Here is an 18,421-nt window from a genome sequence, read left to right on the forward strand (position 1 = left end):
TCCCAGTTGATTGAAGCTATGACCCGTGGCTGCAGCTGATGATGATGGAGTGGGGCTTGTTTGATCATTTTGAAAGAGGTACTTTTGTTTCCCTGCCCAGCCATGGTGGCAGCTGTGTCTTTGGTTACGAATTACAACATGGTCCTTAAATGAAGCCAAGAGGGGGAACAGCGTTTACTACGCAACTTTTACAACGCTGTGCCTTTACGATGCAACTTTTACAACACAAGTCATTACAACGACTTGCGCTGGGGGGCGCTCCAGGATAGGGAATAGTTTAATTTACTATCCAACTCCTTCCCTACTATCCACGGGGACTGGAGTTGGAATAGTAAATGAAACTATTCACTATCCAGCACCCCCCAACGCAAGTCGTTGTAACGACTTGCGTTGTAAAAGTTGCGTCGTAAAGGCATTTGTTGTAAATGCATGCGTAGTAACGACATACATCCAGCCAAGAGCATTGGCTGGTAGAGTCAAGTGCTGCTGTCCTTGAGCATTCATCAGCAAGAGCTACTTTGTCTGAGGGGTTAAACATGTGTGATTGTGTGCTACCAAAGTGTTCTTAGCACACCAAAGAAGACTTCATTCATCAAGATGCAAAGTATGCGCAATGATTAGTCTGGAAAAAGAGCACGGATCGGAGGAAGGGGGCGGCGCAGGGGCGGGAGGGATTAGGGTATGAGGGAATAAAAAAAAAAACGTACTTGCTCGCCGCTTCTTCACTGCGCCTCTTCTGCGTAGTCCTCCATCGCTGGCCTGAACAGGGAGCACACCCTGGTTCCCAGTCAGCCAATCACAACACTGCCGTAGTAGCATTGTGATTGGTCTGAGCTCTGTGTTTTGGTGCTCAGACACTGACTGGGAGCCTGGGCATGTTCTCCATGCAGACTGTAATGCAGCCTGCATGGAGAAAATGTGCAGTGTTCTAGACTGTTTGCCCGGCCCGAGAGGGCTGGCCAAGCAGTCAGTGCACACTTATGAGGGTGCTACCACTCCTCCCCTTTCCAGCACACTCACGCAAAGCTAGGGAAGTAGGAGAAAATAAAATGATAATAACACAAGTTATCATTTTACTTTCCATTTATTTCACTGCTAAAAAGCAGTGGGGCGATGCTCCTCTGACTTAGCAGAAGAGCCACCACTGTCCGAAGCTGTTGCGTTGGAATGTTGTCCCATGCAGTTTCAGGTCTCGTGACCCTTCTTGTGGCTCGAGACAGCTTTGATAGTGTAATCTAGTGTTTTTAGATTCAGGACAGTATTCAACAAGAGTATTAAATAGGAAATGTTGTGTGGGCTAAAAAAAAACGAGGCCTAAATGTTAAGAACTAAAATATCATGAAAGAAAGTAGGTTTACTATACTTCATTTCACGCATATGTACAGTGACAATACATGTATATTGTCAAGGTACGTTGATGTGGAGTTAGGAATAATAAATCTCTACTTCGATGCATACACTTACATTCTCCCTATTCCTCCAAATTTAGACCTCAATATTTTGTCCTTGCAATTTTCTTCTACTTGATATTGTGACATGCAACCTTCAGGACAACTTCTACTTTTCTTTGGGAAACATAACTAGTATAGTTTGGTACAGTCTTTGTGGTTGTTTGCTAAGTGGTTTTATTGCTATGTTTTAGGATTACCTGCATTGAATTGGGATGTGTGATTTCTAACCTAGAAATGGGTGCACAAGACTGATCCAACATTAAATATATCAACTAAAGAGCTCCTCCTATTCGTAGTTGACTGCATGGTAAGTCACTATCCGTTACTCCCCTTAACTTTTCTATGAATACCAATGGAAACTATAGCACTCTCTTATTCATATACTTGAAAATTTAAAGGACCACAAATGTAGCTAAAATGATGAAGACAACGTTTTTTCCTACCAACAATGGGTTCCTCCGGGTTAAAGCTGAAGGGGTTGTCCATGAATCTGCCAAACACAGTATGTGACGCAGATCCTAAGAAGTTTCTGACCACCAGGGTGTAGTTGCCATTGTTGACATGAGTGGGCTTGTTGAGCAGGAGGCAGCCATGCAGAGATGTGGTGTTCTCGCTCTCCTCCAGGATCTTTGTGTAGATGAAGTCGTTCTCCCGCAGGGCGGTGCCATTGAACTGCCACTGGATCTGTGGGCGTGGGTTGCCATCCACAGAAAACGGAATGCACCAGAAGTGCTGTGGGACAGCGTCCTGAATACTTAGGATTGTTGCAGGGACTGTGGAAAGCAAGACAATGTTTTAGAGTGCTCAAGACCACTTTATAGTGAGTTATGTTGAAGGTTTATCGTGTACGTAGTAGGAGTAACAGCAGAAGTATTATTTGTACAACATTTCATACCACATTGTGGGAGATCAAATTGCTTTTTCTGATAGCTAGTATGCTGCATAATGATGAAGTGCTTGGTTGGATGGGTTTGTACTTTATGTATGTGGGAATAATATTGTGTCGTGGGTGAGTGAGCACAGTTATGCTTTTATCGTGCATTGAGTCACACTACGTATTGAATATGCCATGTTCAACTGTAATTCTGCCTTGCTAATGTTGATTGAGGAGGCTTATTGAAAATATTAATGCATGCATCGCAACTCAGTTATGATGCTTTAGTCTTATCTACGAGATACTATTGTGAAAGTGGAAGATCTGTAGTGTCTAGGGATTTTTCATCCAGAGATAACTGTAACGTAATTGTGTTGCTTCTATTCATTTTTGAATTTCTTTTTACAAACTTGAACTTAAGGTCAGGCTTGCCTATCATATAATATTTGTGAATGCTAATTTCTTTCAATATTCATAAAGAATTTTTAACCAAATTGTGTCATACGGCTCACACCCTATTAGTAAGACTGTGCATTTGGACTAAACAAACGTAAAAATGGTGCGAAACTGAGTCCACGCACATCATTAGGATATGTTGGCCTTGTCCTGTCTATCTCATAGTGCACCATTTGGACCTCTAACCTTACAATGTACCGGATGGTATGTGCAACCTTGAAAGATGACCACCCTGACTCTCCAAGGAAATCGTGGAAACAGATCAGTCCCTTTCATTAGTGACACATGCATGACACAAGAAATACTCGAAATGGCATTTTAAACATTTATTGAAGCAATAAGATTCTTGTGTAAAATACGTGTGCTGCAATGATTATTAGAAGGAAAAAGAACACAGTAATCAGTGTGACCACGAATGGTAAAGAAGATAGTTCAACCATTGGGCTGTTCCATTGACTACATGCATACATATATAATCATACCAAACACACACGTTCACGGTTCCCAAGAACGGAGTCCAGGCCAGCATCAGTTTTCAAAACCGGATTTATTTCAAAGCTTCACTCGACGCGTTTCGGGAATAGCCTTCCCTTTCTCACATATATAATCATATACATATACTCCTACCTAGCGCTTCCTAACCTAATGGGTTTAATGGGTGAAAATCTCCCAGAATACCTTAGAGAGATCTAACTCCTCAGTTACCTGTAGGTATTTTTAATCGGGGAGCCTATTCTTGTGCAGAGCAGGCCGGTGACCTTCTCAGGAAGGTAAACAGAATAGAGCTGCATTGAAATTCCGGCATGGGCCGACCGCTACAGTGACAGTGAAATGCTCCTCTGTCTAAACAAAGGATTGTGTTGTTTATATAATAAACTTCACCCATGTTACCATGCCGGAGCTCTAGTCACTTTGTCAATATTTATCCTACCTTTGCAGGGCTGTCGCGGAGTGGACAACAACAACCATCCACAATTTGCCGAGTGAATTTAAGCCTGGTACAGACTGTTCAAGGCCCTGATAATATGCCTACGAAGAAGTGTAATTGTAAGCAAATCCATTTCAGAGTATATTATCCAATATGGGTGCGCAAGTAATTGTGTGTTAAGAGTCAACGTTTAAGAAAGATGTCAATCTTAAAACATGAACATGTAAAATGGTGGTGTCACTAGCGCAAGGCCTGCGTAACCACATAACAATTGCAACAATGCTTTTGCTCCAGAACAAGGGAACAAAGCATTAGGAGTGTTGAAATACTTCACTGTTAAATGTCCCCAGGCGTCTTAGCAGTAAGTGAAGCAATGCATTTAAACAGAGCATAAAACTCCTTTAATCACCTTCAACCACTTTGTTAATCCGAATGTAGAAAATAAAGGAATGAAGGCTATAAGGCTATACCAGAAAGTTTCATGGTAATGAGCAAAGTCATCAATTATCCACACCAAAATTGGTAAGGACGTTCCACTGCAACTTTTCCTGATTATAGAGTCATTATTTTGATCAAAGAACATATATTATGTTGGTAAACTCAACAGTTGCTCGGAACTTGACTAAAAAGGAAAATACCCCAATGGGAGCTCTTGCAGGGTGATTGGGACCAGGGATGTCAGGGGTTTTAATCTCAATCCTAGAGTTTGCCTTTGGTAGCTAATAGATGAAGATGATTCTGTGGGAATGTTTTGTGAAGAGTGCATATTATTCTAGAATCTGCTGTAATAAAAGACCTGAGATTGAGGGTGATATAATCTGGCGTGACAATCGTGGACTACATAATTTTTTCATTTGTTCAAACCACTCTCCTCGCCTTTCTAACATTTGCTATGGAACCACACCAATCCTATCATTCTTAAGAGGCTTTTTCTTTCACTTCTATGACTTATCATTAGATATGTCTCACTATGAATGTTAGAGAAAGGCTAGTGCAAAGTAGAAAAGCAAAGCTATGAAGGCTGAAGAGATATACTGTGATGTTACAGACGAACATTGTCATGGACTGTATTTCTTGCCTCCCTATACAGGTTTGTGAGACCTTACTTGCATAAATACAATTCTCCAACTTTAGTGGCTTCTAGATGCACAGTTCTATTGGAAAATCTTCAATTTTCCATAAAGGTCATTCTGCTCCGGCTTTGCTATTAGCTTTCAACAACTTCATTAACATGCACTTAATTTCTAAGATTAGTTAGTACACTTGCATATAACAGTCGGAATTGCTTATGATTTAATTTACTTAAAATTAGTCTTTATTTGCCTTCAACAGCTTCCTCAACATAACCAAAGAGGCCTGACCCAAGAGGAAAGCATTGAACTTACACAGGACATTCAACTGTAGAATACCCAATGTGGGCCCCACAATGTTTTCAGCCATGCAGACAATATTTTGCTTGTTGAAGCTGGAAGATACGTTGATAAGCTGCAATATGATCTCCATCTCAGGCTCCTCGGACCGCTGCAATACAGTGGAGATTAAACAAAACAATTCTACTGATTATTATCTAATGAAATTCATGCTCACAGGTATAGATTCTCAATTTCCCTTCTGCAGGGACATTTATCTTTCCTGACAGACACATTTCAATGTTACTAAAGATTTCTAATTTAACAATGATCTCTATGCCTCCAGTGATTACTTTGTTAAAAAAACATAGAAGTGGAAACAAATGTTTTTCTTAAGAGCCTGTTGCCAGTATTGCCAAAGTACTGGTGGGTGTTACAGTAAGGCTGCAAAAACATGACTAAATATTTCCAGTATCTTGATCTCGTTCTTGCAGATTTCATTACAAGACCGGAGGCTATCAGTATGCATAAACCTTCTTGCTACCCCAACATGCATCCCTTTAAAGAACAAACATACATTAATGTAAAATATTCCATTCTTGAATCATAGTACAGCATATATAGCCATGGCAACAACCACCTTCCTCTTTTATTAGCTGCTCCCTCATACAGATAAGTTCTACTTTTTTCTCCTGAATATTTGCTTAGTGTTTTTAAACGATCTTATTTTGGGTTATTAGTGTTACGCATGTTGTTTAAATACATAGAGGTCAGTGGAGCTATTCCAGTGTATTGAGTAACCTCTTATTTCTGAATCAGTCATCCATTTGTATTTAAATTTGCAGTACTCTCCTTCGTCCTTATAGATGTTTTCCCATTAATTTGTTTCCTGTTAGTGGCGCAGCCACTTGTACAAGTTACAGGTACTCACACCGTTCAACTGAACTCTTTGAAAGAGGCACAGCTTGGTGCTCATGCCGTGCCCTTTCAGCAACTGCCAGCGCGGCCTCCCCACTCCCAGAAGGCCTTCCAGAAGCTGGTGCATGGGTACTTGGCTGGGAGGAGAAGGAGGTGTTTATCTGCTGTGCTACAGGCAAACCACCACCCGCACCTTGGCTCTGATCACAGCCCAGATTACAGCTCAGGCACTTACTTTTGGTCGGGCCATGGAAGTGGCTGCCATAGCTCAGCAGAGGCTCCTTCTGATGCTCCTCGAAAGGGGCTATTGAGTGTGTTTCTTTCCAGCCACCATTTTCCTTTGGGCTGAGTTCCCCATGGCATGTTGCCATAGTTATGCCACTTTAATCATCAAACACTGATTAGGTAAGACGCTTTGCTCTTGCTTCGCTTGCTGATCAGCTGGTCCTACTCCCCACCCCCGATTTCCTCTGACTGCCAGAGTGCCCAAAAAAAACAGGGAAGAGAGACACAGAGAAGGGAGGATATAATATTGTATCTATATATCTAAGAGGAGGAGGAGTGCTCCTTCAGAGGAGGAGTATTCCTCTATTTCTGATGAGGATAGACCCACAAACCCCAAAAAGGGTGGCAAGACTCTATGTAAAACAAGACATCTGGACAGACCCAAGAACACTGGGTCAAGGACAAAGGGGGAAGTAAACCCTGTCCTTAATGTGTGGTAGCCGGAGTGTTACATGAGACTGAGGTACCCACAGCTCTACAAAAGACACTGGTGTCCGTTGCAGCACGAGAGAAAGTGGTGTCCTTCACGGCACAATAGACCACCCGGATCCCTTAACCCATTGGCCGCTGCCGCGATTTTGCGTCAGTGCAGCCGTTTTAAAAAACGGACGGGGCTGCGTCGGCCGTGGAACGTGTGCAGCACCAGCCAGGTAGTGTTCCGAACGTTCAACGGCCGACGGCTGCACTTAACGGGTTAACCTGGATATGTTTGATGTCTATGATAACGAGAAGGGGCTTGATGAATCCATTTTTGATCTTGATGAAGGCCCAGATGCCCTTGACAGTCTAGACAATGATTTGCAAGATACGTCTGCAACTAGACCAGTTAAGGACCTTTTTGTTCCAAGATATGCTTAGCCCAGATGCAATGAAATACCCTTGCAGCTCTGAACGCTGGCCACTTACTCACATCGAAAAATGTATTAAGCAGTGCGTTAAGAGACTACTTCAGAGGCAACAGTGTAACCTGATGCGGACCGAATGCCCCAGACCACACATAGGTTACAAGGCATGCCAATTGCCAAACTTTGACCCAAAAATGATTACATTGCTGTTTAAGTCAGGTAAGGACACAAGAAAGTGCCTAGAACAGTGCCTGAAACAATGTCAGGACCAGCTCTTGGGTGTTTTGGGCCCTTTTGGCCTGAATACTAGACCTGGCTCAGGATGCACATGCCAATGACTCCAAGATAGACATAGACCTCCTTAGAGACTGGAGCCTGCAAGCCGTCTACATGTTGGGTAATGCCAATGCGAGCCTCAGCCAAAGAAAGAGACTCATTCTTTTGAGGGTGAATCTAAAGCTCAAAGAATTGACTAATTTAGAGGCGGAAGGGATATTGGAGGCCTTCTCTTTGGACACAATTTCATTAAATTACTGGGTAAATATGTGTCCAACTTAACGACCAAAGCCCAGTATAATTTGAGGCATATATTCGGGTCACATGTTTTTGGAAAGGCTAACAGGAGGGGGCTGGCTGCTGGACAAGGACTCAAAATGTCCCAATTATATTCCCAAACCAATACCCTCAAGGCTCCAGAGGTTTCAGCAGAGGCCTCAAATCCTCACCAGGTTTCTGCCCACAGAGGGGTAAATCGAGATCTAGGGGAGGAAGAGCAAGATCCGAAGAATCAACATCTGAAGGTAGGTGGAGCGATTTGTGAAAGTTCTTCCTTAGTAAAGGCTGCCTGCAGGTATCAGCTTTTCATTCACAGGTGGGCAGATATAACAAATAACCATTGGGGTTTAGGGGCCTGTAGCAGGCTTCAACAAAGAATTCTGGGAGACCCCAATTCAGACTAAGAAACCCAAGAAAATGTCTTTCACAAAGAGAGAATGAATTTGGTGAAAGTGGAGGTTTCCCAAATGTTACAGAAAGGTGCAATATTAAAAGTGGTAGACTCGCGTGTTGGGTATGTAAGTGTGATTTTTCTGGGGAAAAAGAAGGATACGGGGTAACACCTAGCTATAAACTTAAGAGACCTGAATAAATACTTGGTCTATCGCCACTTCAAGTAGGAGGGAATCCATCTTCTACGGGATACCCTACAGGAAAAAGATTGGTTAGTAAAGCTAGACCTAAAGGATGTGTATTTCACAATCCCTATGGTAGATAGTTCACAGAAATACATCTGGTTCAGATGGAGAGGAGTGGTTTACCAATTCTGTTGTCTTAACTTTGGACTTTCCTCTGCTCTGTGGTGTTCTACCAAGGTTCTAAGACCCATGGTGGCTTTCTTGAGGAAGAGAGGATTTTGGCTGATAATATTTTTGGCATGTTGGGTTTGTATGTGTGATTTTTCTGGAGAAAAAGAAGGATAAGGGGTGACACATAGCTATAAACTTAAGAGACCTGAACAAATACTTATCTATCGACACAAGAAGGAGGGAATCTCTCTTCTATGGGATACCCTACAGGAAAAAGACTGGTTAGTAAAGCTAAGCTTAAAGGATGTGTATTTCACAATCTCCATGGCAGAAAGTTCCCAGAATTACCTCTGGTTCAGATGGAGAGGAGTGGTTCAACAGTTCTGTTGTCTTCACTTTGGGCTTTCCACAGCTACGTGGTGTTTTACCAAGGTTCTACGACCCATGGTGTCATTCTTGAGGTCAGGGAGGAATTTGGCTGATAATATAATTGGCAGCAATTGTTGGTGCAGGTAAGCACGGTGGGGTGGTGGGGCAAGGCAGGATGGTGGGGAAGTCAACAGACAATGGAATAGGGGAAATTAAATAAATAAATACATTCTATTCCGTCGTCTGTCGACATCCCCCCGCCCCACCGCCCTTACCTGCTTGGACTGCCGATGATATTTGGACTACTGTCTGTTGATGAGTTAAGTAAAAACAGAACTACTGGTTCAGCTGTGTGTACGAAAGGAACTCTTAGAGAGAATGGGTTTCATTATCAACGCAGTGAAATCAGTACTGGTACCAAGTCTGTCCTTGGAGGTTTTTGGTTTTCAAGTGGATACTCTAAAGTCCCAGCTTCTTTTGCCTCAGAAAAAGATAAAGAAAGTAAGAAAGTGAGATGTATTTGCCCCGTTGCATTGCAGGGCCCTCCAGAGATTAAAGACAGTTGGTTTACACAAAGGTCTTTGTTATCCGGCTTCAATAGGTTTGCCTCTAGAGTCTTGTTCAGACCTGGAATTTTTGTTGAACAGCCTTGAGTGTTGGAATGGCAAAGGCAGACCTTTATTGCTGGCCCACCATACAGACCTTTAAAGAACAAACATACATAATAAACTAAAATATTCCATTCTGGAATCATGGTACAGCATATATAGTCGTGGCAAAAACAATCTCCCCCTTTCATTAGCTGTTCCCTCCTACAGATAACTACTACTTTTTTTCTCCTGAATATTTGCTTAGTGTTTTTAAACATTCTTATATATGGCTGTTGGTGCTACGTATGTTGTTTAAAAACATAGATGTTGATGGAGCTATTCCAATGTATGGAGTAATATCTTATTTCTGTTTCAGGCATCTGTGAGAAAGTGGCTCTGTATATACTGGACAATAATGAAGTACAGTGTGTACAGAGTCCACAATCCCCAAAGGTATAGCAGAGGTTAAAGTCAGAACTGACCTTACTCTCCAAAGTGGTAGCTTGGTCGAGCAGTAAGGCAGTACCAGAGGACAGTGTAAAGCATTTATTGTCCACACTCCGTCAGAAAAAGGTTTCACACACTCAAGAACTGAACTCCAGGCCAATTGTTATTATATCCTCAGATATAGTTGTTTTATTTTTAGAACCAACAGTTATAAAAATATACTTTTCAAGTTATGAGTACTCTCATGTAAATACTTTGCAGAGGAGTGATAATGTTTGTGCACACAATAATTACAGGATAACTAGTAAGCAACACAGCTCTGAAACACACTTTAGCATTGAGCTCAATGGGTTTTCACAGGTAAGTACAGTTGATTACTTTATGGATTACTTTGGTAGGTCCAGGACTAGATCTTAGATTCAGTCCTGGGGCCTAAGCTGAAACCAGATTAGCAAAAACGTTTTAGTTATTGTGCTGAATTTTCATGAATATAAAGCTGTTTTTAAAAGTTCACACTTAGAAACTTTTCAATGTACTCCTGACAATGTTATTCAATGGGAGGAAATTCAGGTTGCAGGTAAAGTACGATCGCGCTACTTTTGTAACCCAGCACTAGTCTCCTAGGGCCAGTACTGGGGGATTAACTCAAAACAGGTAGGTAATTGCGTTTCAGTATTTCGTATGATTTTTAAAGAACATTTGCAGTTTTCAAAAGAAGACAGAAGAAATTTCATAGAAAAGCAGACAATGGGTTCCTATGGAGAAAATTCAGGTTACTAGTAAAACCGCTAGGGATTACTTTTGCAGTACAGTACTGGGCTGAACGGTACAGCACTGGCTTCTCTCCTGATCACAGGTGAGTACTTTCGAATTCAGACTTAGGCTGATTTTATAGGAATATTTTCAGTTTTCAAAACTTCACACAGAAAATTTTCGAGTCAAAATGGGTCAATGTTATCCAATGGCAGGTAAGTGAATTACCGGTTTCCAGGTGAGTACTTGGTTGGTGAAGTTAGGGTTCTGGGCATAGACTCCGGGGTCCCCCAGGGTCAGGTGAGTACAGTTAGTTCAGTCCCAGAGACACAGGGGCGGCTGGGTGCAGAGGTAGGTAGGTCCAATGTTATCCAATGAGGGAAAGGGGGCCTTCGGTTGGTGGCTGCTGGCTAGCAGGCCACGCAGCTCTGGGAGCTGGGCTCCTGGTCACTTGCTCAGGGAAAGGGGGGAAGTAGGATAAGGCCAAGGGATCACAGCCAGCGGCACTCGGGCGGCTGGGTGCAGGGTGCTTTTGAGCCGTCGGGCGCTCAAAGTTATCCAATGAGGATCTTGAAAAAGGAACAAAGGCTGCAGGCTCGGGGACGGTGACTCTCCAGGGGCAACCAGCACTACGAGAGGTAAGTTGGGATGATGGAGCACAGGTGTAGGTACCCCAAAGGGTGGCACAGGGGGCTGCGGGGCACCGGGTGCAGGGGTGTCTTTGGTGGTCGGAAAAGCTTACCCTCGGCTGGTCACGGTTAGGGTGGCCCTTGGTTCTGAGTCTGCAGGCGTCGGCTGGTTCGTCGAGGAGGGTCTTTGGGCACTGGACTTCGGGTCCCAGTCGCCGGGGGGACGTCCTTGTGGTCTTGGTTCGGGTTGGCCCGTCCCGGGCTCGGCTGGTGCAGAGTGGGCTGGTCCGGAGCTTCCTGGTGAGCACCAGGTGGGTTGTTGCAGAAGAGCCTCTGCTGATGGGAGTCCCAATCTTCGAGAGGGTCAAGGCAGGCAGGTCCTCTGGGTGTCCCAAGGTTGCTGTCCGTGGAGGTCGCCGGGATTAGGCAGGAGCAGGTTCTAGGATCAACAGGCCGGTAGGGCAGGGGGCCAAGTCAGTTGTTGTTGTCCTGTTGTTAGAAGCGCGCGGCGGGTCTTCTTCTTCTTGATCTTCTTTCTTCTTTTACTATCGGGATCTGAGGAAGGAAGGTTCAGGGAGCCCCTAAATACTAAATTAGGGGCGTTACAGGTAGGGCAAGGGCAGGGACCAATGGGTCTCTGACCTGGGGTGAGGTTATCCCCTAGCCTGCTCCTCTCCTGTGAGAGGGGGGGAAGGAGCCTAGCTGGGATTGGGCAGGGCTCCCCATCTACAAGATGGCCGGAGCCCGGGGTCGTGCTTCACCTCGCCTCCTCCACCTGAGGGGTAAAGGTTGGCACACCCTCCTTCCTGACGTAGTTTTTCCCGCCAGTCTTCCCGCCAGAGTGGGGTTATAACGGGTGGGGGGCCAGTTGCTGGGTACGGCAAATGGTCTGGAGAAGCTCTCAGATATGGTATGCCTTTGATGCTTCCCCCTGTCCATCCTGGGGGAGGAGACATAGCACCTCGCCCAGGATGTTTCCCCCTTAATTTTTTTTTTGTCATTGGCGCTATTCTGAGAGATTGTGGGGATTTTGGTAGCCACTCGTACAAGTTACAGGAACTCACACAGCTCAACAGACCTGTGTGAAAGAGGTGCGGCCTGGCACTCACACCACACCGTTTTGGCAAGTGCTCTGCTCAGAGATTTAGCGAGGACCACTGTCCTCTTTGATACATACTATTTTGGCAGGGCCCCTGCATGCCAGCTCCCTCCAAAGATTAAAGCCAGATATTTAACGCACGGGTCTTTGGTATGCGGTTTCGATAGGTTTGTTTCAAAAGGCTCGTTCGGACAGGGAATGGTGGTTGAACGGTCTAGAGTGTTTGAACGGCAAAGCAAATTTTGGGAATGTGGCAGAGTATATATTAGAGACAGATGCCAGTTCTCTGGGCTGGGGAACAACCTAGAAACAGGGGGATGCTGCTCAAGTCTAGAAAGTTCATTACACATAATTTGCTTGAAATTGATGGGAGGGCTGAATGGTGTACGGAGTTTCAAAGTTCATTTGCTCTAGATAAAAGAGAATCAGCTATGCTGGTTATTCTGGACCTGTCCGGTGCTTTCAACACCATCTCCCATGACATTTTAGAACAACGGCTCTGGGAGATGGGAGTCCAAGGGAAAGCTCTGGGCTGATTTAAAAGAACGATCCACTACTGTACATATAGATACCATGGCAGCTTGTAGCAGACCAGTAAGCATCGGAGTTCCTTAGGGTTCCATCCTGAGCCCGATGCTTTTTAATCTTTATGTAACTCCCCTGGCCAGGATAATCAGGTCATACAGGTTTGAGGCCGTGTCATATGCCGATGACACTCAGCTGCTGATCACTTTTGGTCCCGACCCTGCTGACACAATGGTCCAGTTTAAAAACTGCCTGACTCATATCAATAACTGGATGGGCATAAACAAACTGCAGCTGAATGGCAGTAAAACCAAGATCATTCTGTTTGGCAGGGCCGAGGAGTATTGGTCTAGCAGCAAGGTGGGCTCTGGCATTAGGCCCCTGCCCGTTCCCTAAACAAGTAGTCTGCAACTTAGGAATAACAATTGATAACAAGTTATTGATGAAAAATCATGTTAATATTGTGCTGGGCACTTGTTAAGGGCTTTTGAGGAAGCTGCGTACATTTCTTTAATGGCTACCCATCGAAGCCAGGAAGCCACTGATCCAAGGCTTAATTGTGAGCCGTTTGGATTATGGGAATGCCTTGTTGGCTTCCCTAAACGAAGACCTCTTCTCCAAATTGCAAGTTTTGCAAAATACGACAGCTAGATTGATCTTAAATCTTCCATCTAGAGCTCCCTCTGCCCCAAGTCTGCAGTCTCCTCACTGGCTTCCAGTTAGGAAGAGAGGTCATTTTAAAATCTTGTGCCTCACCCATAAAAGTATATATGGTACTGGTCCTGGCTATCTAGTGAAAAAACTAACAAAGTATCAGCCTAGCAGAACACTAAGATCTAGTCCAAAATCTTTGCTCACGCCCTTTCGTGTCCGTACGTCACGTAGTGGGGGTCTATCGTTTTCCTTCCTTGCTCCCATCCTTTGGAACAACCTACCAACCCACCTCCATTCTATGGCAGACTACCAGGGTTTTCATAAAGAACTGAAGACCTGGCTGTTTGACCAATAATTATGTAATCAGGACCTGGTCTAGGCTGCTGGAGACTCTGCAAGTGCCATGAGACCTAGCGGTGATTTGTGCGCTATACAAGAGTCTCTGACTTGACTTGACTATTTGTCAAACAGCACGCTCCTGAGTCGCATGGACAATGACTCAGCAGTCTCCCATATCAATCACCTGGGAGGTTCGAGGTCAAAGCACTAGCGAGGGACCTTTGGAATTTCTGTTGGAAACACAAAATTTTTCTGACAGCGGTCACATTCCAGGTGAGCAGAATCTGAGCACAGATTGGAATTCTCTTCTTCTATGGGATTTCAGCAATTGCCAGTTGTACCCGGAGATTTTCAAGAAAGATCAAGAAGTTTGGGGCCTGTTACATTTAGATCTATTTGCCAGCAGGCTCACACTTCAGGTGTCAATTTTTTTCAATTAGAGACTGGACCCAGAAGCTCTGGATGTAGATGAGTTTGTTCAGGACTGGAAATTGGGAAAGGCTTATGCCTTTTCTCCATTTGCCATGATCCAGGGGGTACTCTGGAAGGTTTAAAAAGAGAGGTGCATGATAGTGCTGGTCACCCCCTTTTGGACCTCACAAGTTTGGTTCCCAGTGGTGAAGGAACTTGCATTGTAGGATCTCCATCTTATACCAGTACATCAGGTTTTACTGATAGGCCCAGATGGGGAACAGCAGGTGATAGAAGGAAAGTTGGACATTCTTGTTTGGAAAGTGTCTTGTAGAGTATCCTCCAGAAAACCTAGAAACTCCAAGGACTGACGTGGTAAAAAGTACTGAGTTCTCCAAGCTGATAATGAAACCCAGGCTCTCTAAGAGTTTGTTTGTTACACCTAGCCGAACCAGTAGTTCTGTCTTTACGTGACTCATCTACAGAATGCTGTCTAAATATATTTTCAGCCAAATTGCTCCCTCCCTCAAGAAGGCCACCAAGGATCTCAGACCATTGGTAAAACACCACAGAGCAGAGGAAAGCCCAAAGGGAAGACAACAGAATTGGTAAACCGCTCCTCCCCACCTGAACCAGAGGTATTTATGTGAACTATCTGCCATAGGGATCATGAAATATGCATCCTTTAGGTCTAGCTTTACTAACCTGTCTTTTTCCTGTAGAGTATCCCATAGAAGATTACTTCCCTCCATCTTGAAGTGGTGATAACCCCAGTATTTGTTCAAATCTCTTAAGTTTATAACTGGGCGCCATCCCTTGTCCTTTTTCACTAAAAACATTGCACTTACAAACCCATCATGAGAGTCTACTACTTTTAATATTGCACCTTTCTGAAACATGACTCAAGATTTCCAGTATCTTTATGTCATTGTTGCAGATTCTCTTTCACCCACCTTCCTATCTTTCTGTCTTTTCATATTCTTCTCTTCCTCCTCCTTTCTCCGTTCTATGTCTTTCTCTGTCTTGCTCTAGGTTGAACTTTGATGTTGAAAATATGTCCCCTCGGTCCCCAGTAATGAGGTGCCCAGTGCCCGCAACCATTGACACAAATGGTGCCTAAAAAGATGTGTTTTTTTGCCAAATTCAATGTGAACTTTACAAGTTATATTTACTTAGTCCTATTATGAAGGAAACCCATCTTTTGTTTTTCTGACAGTGCCTCATACGTGTGAAGCCATGTTATTTAAAACCATAGTCTTGCAGTTTTGAGTAATTCTATCAGTCTTTCTATCATTTGGTTTTCTCTTTGTTTTCACCATCATTGTATAGTTTACTTGTCCATTGTGGTGATAATCTAAGGCTTCTACTTTTGTGGAGTGAGAGTACATCTAACTGACAATTACATTTACAACTTCCCTGGCCATGTGCTGCTTCATGTAGACATGATCTTTGTGAGTTCCCGAAAATAAATGAAAAAACTGGGTGTGAAGTGATTTGATTAACCTTTTATTTTATCAGTTTTTAATCACAATATTCATTAAGTGCAAACTTTTGCAAGGCAAGCCGTACAAAGATGAGCAACAGGCTTGAAAAATGCAGAGCACATAGCATTACTTATCCTAAAGTTAAGCTGTGGAATGGAATTGACCTAGAGAAGCACATTATTTTCCAATAACATTTTTAAAACAAGCATTTAGGTCTTGCATTTTCAATAGGTCTCGCATGAAGCTATTGGCATGGTAAATAACAATGCTTTTTATTTATCTGTTTTAATAATCAACACATAAATAAAAGGCATTGTCATTTACAATGTCAATAGCTCAAACTCTTGCAAATGCGAGAGCTCGGTCTGCCAATGTCTTGGACTGCTTGGAAAGTGAAAGTATGCATGGTACGATGAAAGTTGCAGGAAAGTATGTCACGCCTGCAGCAGGAGAAATGTATTAAAGAAAATAGTGCTAAGCGACATAGGGCCATATGTGTCAAGAATCCCATTTGCGATTCTCAAATAGTGATTTTTAAGAAATCGCTATTTGAGAATCGCAAATGGGTATGTATGTACAAAATCGCATTTTTTTTGCGATTCCTTGGAATTCCTTAATTGCGATTAGCAAATTTTGAATCGCTATTAAGCATTACTTTCCCATTCATTTCTATGGGCCAGGAGGCCCATAGGAATGAATGGGAAGTTATTCTCAATTTGCTAATCGCAAATTGAGAATAATTTCAAGGGTGCAGGGGTGTCCAAAGGACACCCTGTTGCACCCCTGAAATATGCATGGGTGCACATGTGGCACACATACATGCTCTAAGGGCATGTATGTGCATCACAAGGCACTTTGAAAAATGCAAAAATGTGCATTTTTCAAGGAATTCGCATCTTACCACCAACTAGAAGTTGGTGGTAATTTGCGATTCCTTAAGGGCATTTTGCTAATTTTTTTTGCTACACACATTGCATTTAAGGAATCGCCAAATTTTGGATTCCTTAAATGCAATTGCAAAATAAGGAATCGCAAATTTTGCGATTCCTTATTTTGCACCAGTTTTGCTTCATACATTCCATTTAGCAAATTCTGCGAATTTCGGCCTTTGCGATTGCGAATTTGCATGATACATATGGCCCAAAATCAGACACACAGTGTAACAACCGAAGTAAAAGGGTCATTTCTCATGGGAGGTTACAAATGAAGACAAGGCGGTAGTAAGGAGGGACTAACAAGCCTATTAACAAATCAGAAGCCAGCATTTACAAAGGACAATGACACGAGCCAATGAAAAATATGGGCAGAGAGTGAGCGGAGCTTCAAGTCCATACCCAAATACAGCATGCCCCGCAGAGCAGTGCATGCGCTGTCCAGGCTCGACTTAAAGAGATGAGTTTTTATATCAATGTTTAACCTTTTCTTTATCCAATATTTTGCAGGCCTTCCCTGACTATCCTTTCCCTCAATCCTTCACCACTTTGAACTTGTTTTTCAATTCTTCTTATGTGTTTTTGCCATTTTACCTTGCTCATGTTGCTTGCTATTTTTTATTATAACACTTATTTTCCTTATTGACAGATATTTGTATCAGTGGCTAAGAGGTCTGAAGCCATGAAGAAGTTTTGTTGTTTTTCTCATATCACTTTTTTGTTCAAATATATCTACTGACTTGCATAAATGTAGAGAATCATATCACATGCAAGACAACAACATGCAGTCCGATAGGCTGTCTGAAATGCTGGTGTATCTGTTTGATACACTGCGCCCTACATGGTTTACTTCATTTTTCATGAAGGGGAACAAGGATCTAGATCGATAAGGGGAAAGTAATTAATAAAGTTTTGATGTGAGATGTCTGAACATACATGTATATAATGTGGTCGCCTTTTCGCAATCACTTGATAGTCTATTTGTTAATGGAAGACACAGATGAGTTGAGGCCTGATTCGATCTTAATCAACTTCTATATCAAGACTATTTATATGATGGCGGAAGATATAGGCACCCCATTAGATACATTTATACTCACTAGGTCCATCCCCTTCTTGTGCCTCAAAAGACTGTGCCCAATATTTTAGGGTGAGATGTCTAGATGTAGTATTTTTCTTAAATTATACGGGAAAATGTGGTGTGCTGAATCCCTCAGTTTTGTATTCTAAGTCCTTGGGTTTTAGAAATCTATAAAAAACTGTGGCACATTTCAACAAATAAAAATGTAGAAGTACAGGCGGTGATCTAGTCTTTTCCTGTGAAGCTCCATCAGATGCATGGTAACAGGTGTACTACTGCACTTGTCATGTTACTTTTTTAAGGCTGGCTATTCCTACTTTCTTGGAATGCACATTGCGTTCAATTCTACACAGTGGGAGGGGTAGCCAATGTGCAAAAGCAACCTTTTTTTTATATGCAGAAAGTCCATCCTCTAAACCCCAGCACATCCTAATGATCCGTTCCACTTCCCTTACGACATTCCTTGTTGGGAGTACATTTCTGACCATTTTCAAGTGGGAAATTGTCGGAATTCAGTTTGAAAGCATTTACAAGTCTATAAGGTTAATTAAGCCTGGTAACATCCACTCAGCACACCATGTGTTGGATGTACTACTGCGGAATTCTGTGCACTTGTGGTAAAGAAATCCACAGCAGTACATCCATTTACCTCTGCCAAGAAACCTTTCGTGAATTCCTGACAAACTTAGATGGAGCAG

The 18,421-nt window shown here is 43.0% G+C and overlaps 1 protein-coding gene across 3 annotated transcripts in view; it reads right to left on the reverse strand.

The window, feature by feature from the left end:
* NTRK1 (neurotrophic receptor tyrosine kinase 1) overlaps nt 1–18,421 on the reverse strand; it is a 541,605-nt gene that overhangs the window by 101,329 nt on the left and 421,855 nt on the right. For all 3 annotated transcript variants that reach the window (XM_078669330.1, XM_078669329.1, XM_078669331.1), the window contains 2 exons: nt 5,095–5,230; nt 1,895–2,224 (listed from right to left, as the gene is read on the reverse strand). In XM_078669330.1, the coding sequence (XP_078525456.1) occupies nt 1,895–2,224; nt 5,095–5,230 (466 nt within the window). The remainder of the gene's footprint in view (nt 1–1,894; nt 2,225–5,094; nt 5,231–18,421) is intronic.

The sequence above is a fragment of the Lissotriton helveticus genome, chromosome 12 (genome assembly GCF_964261635.1).
Source record: "Lissotriton helveticus chromosome 12, aLisHel1.1, whole genome shotgun sequence".
NCBI lineage: Eukaryota > Metazoa > Chordata > Amphibia > Caudata > Salamandridae > Lissotriton > Lissotriton helveticus.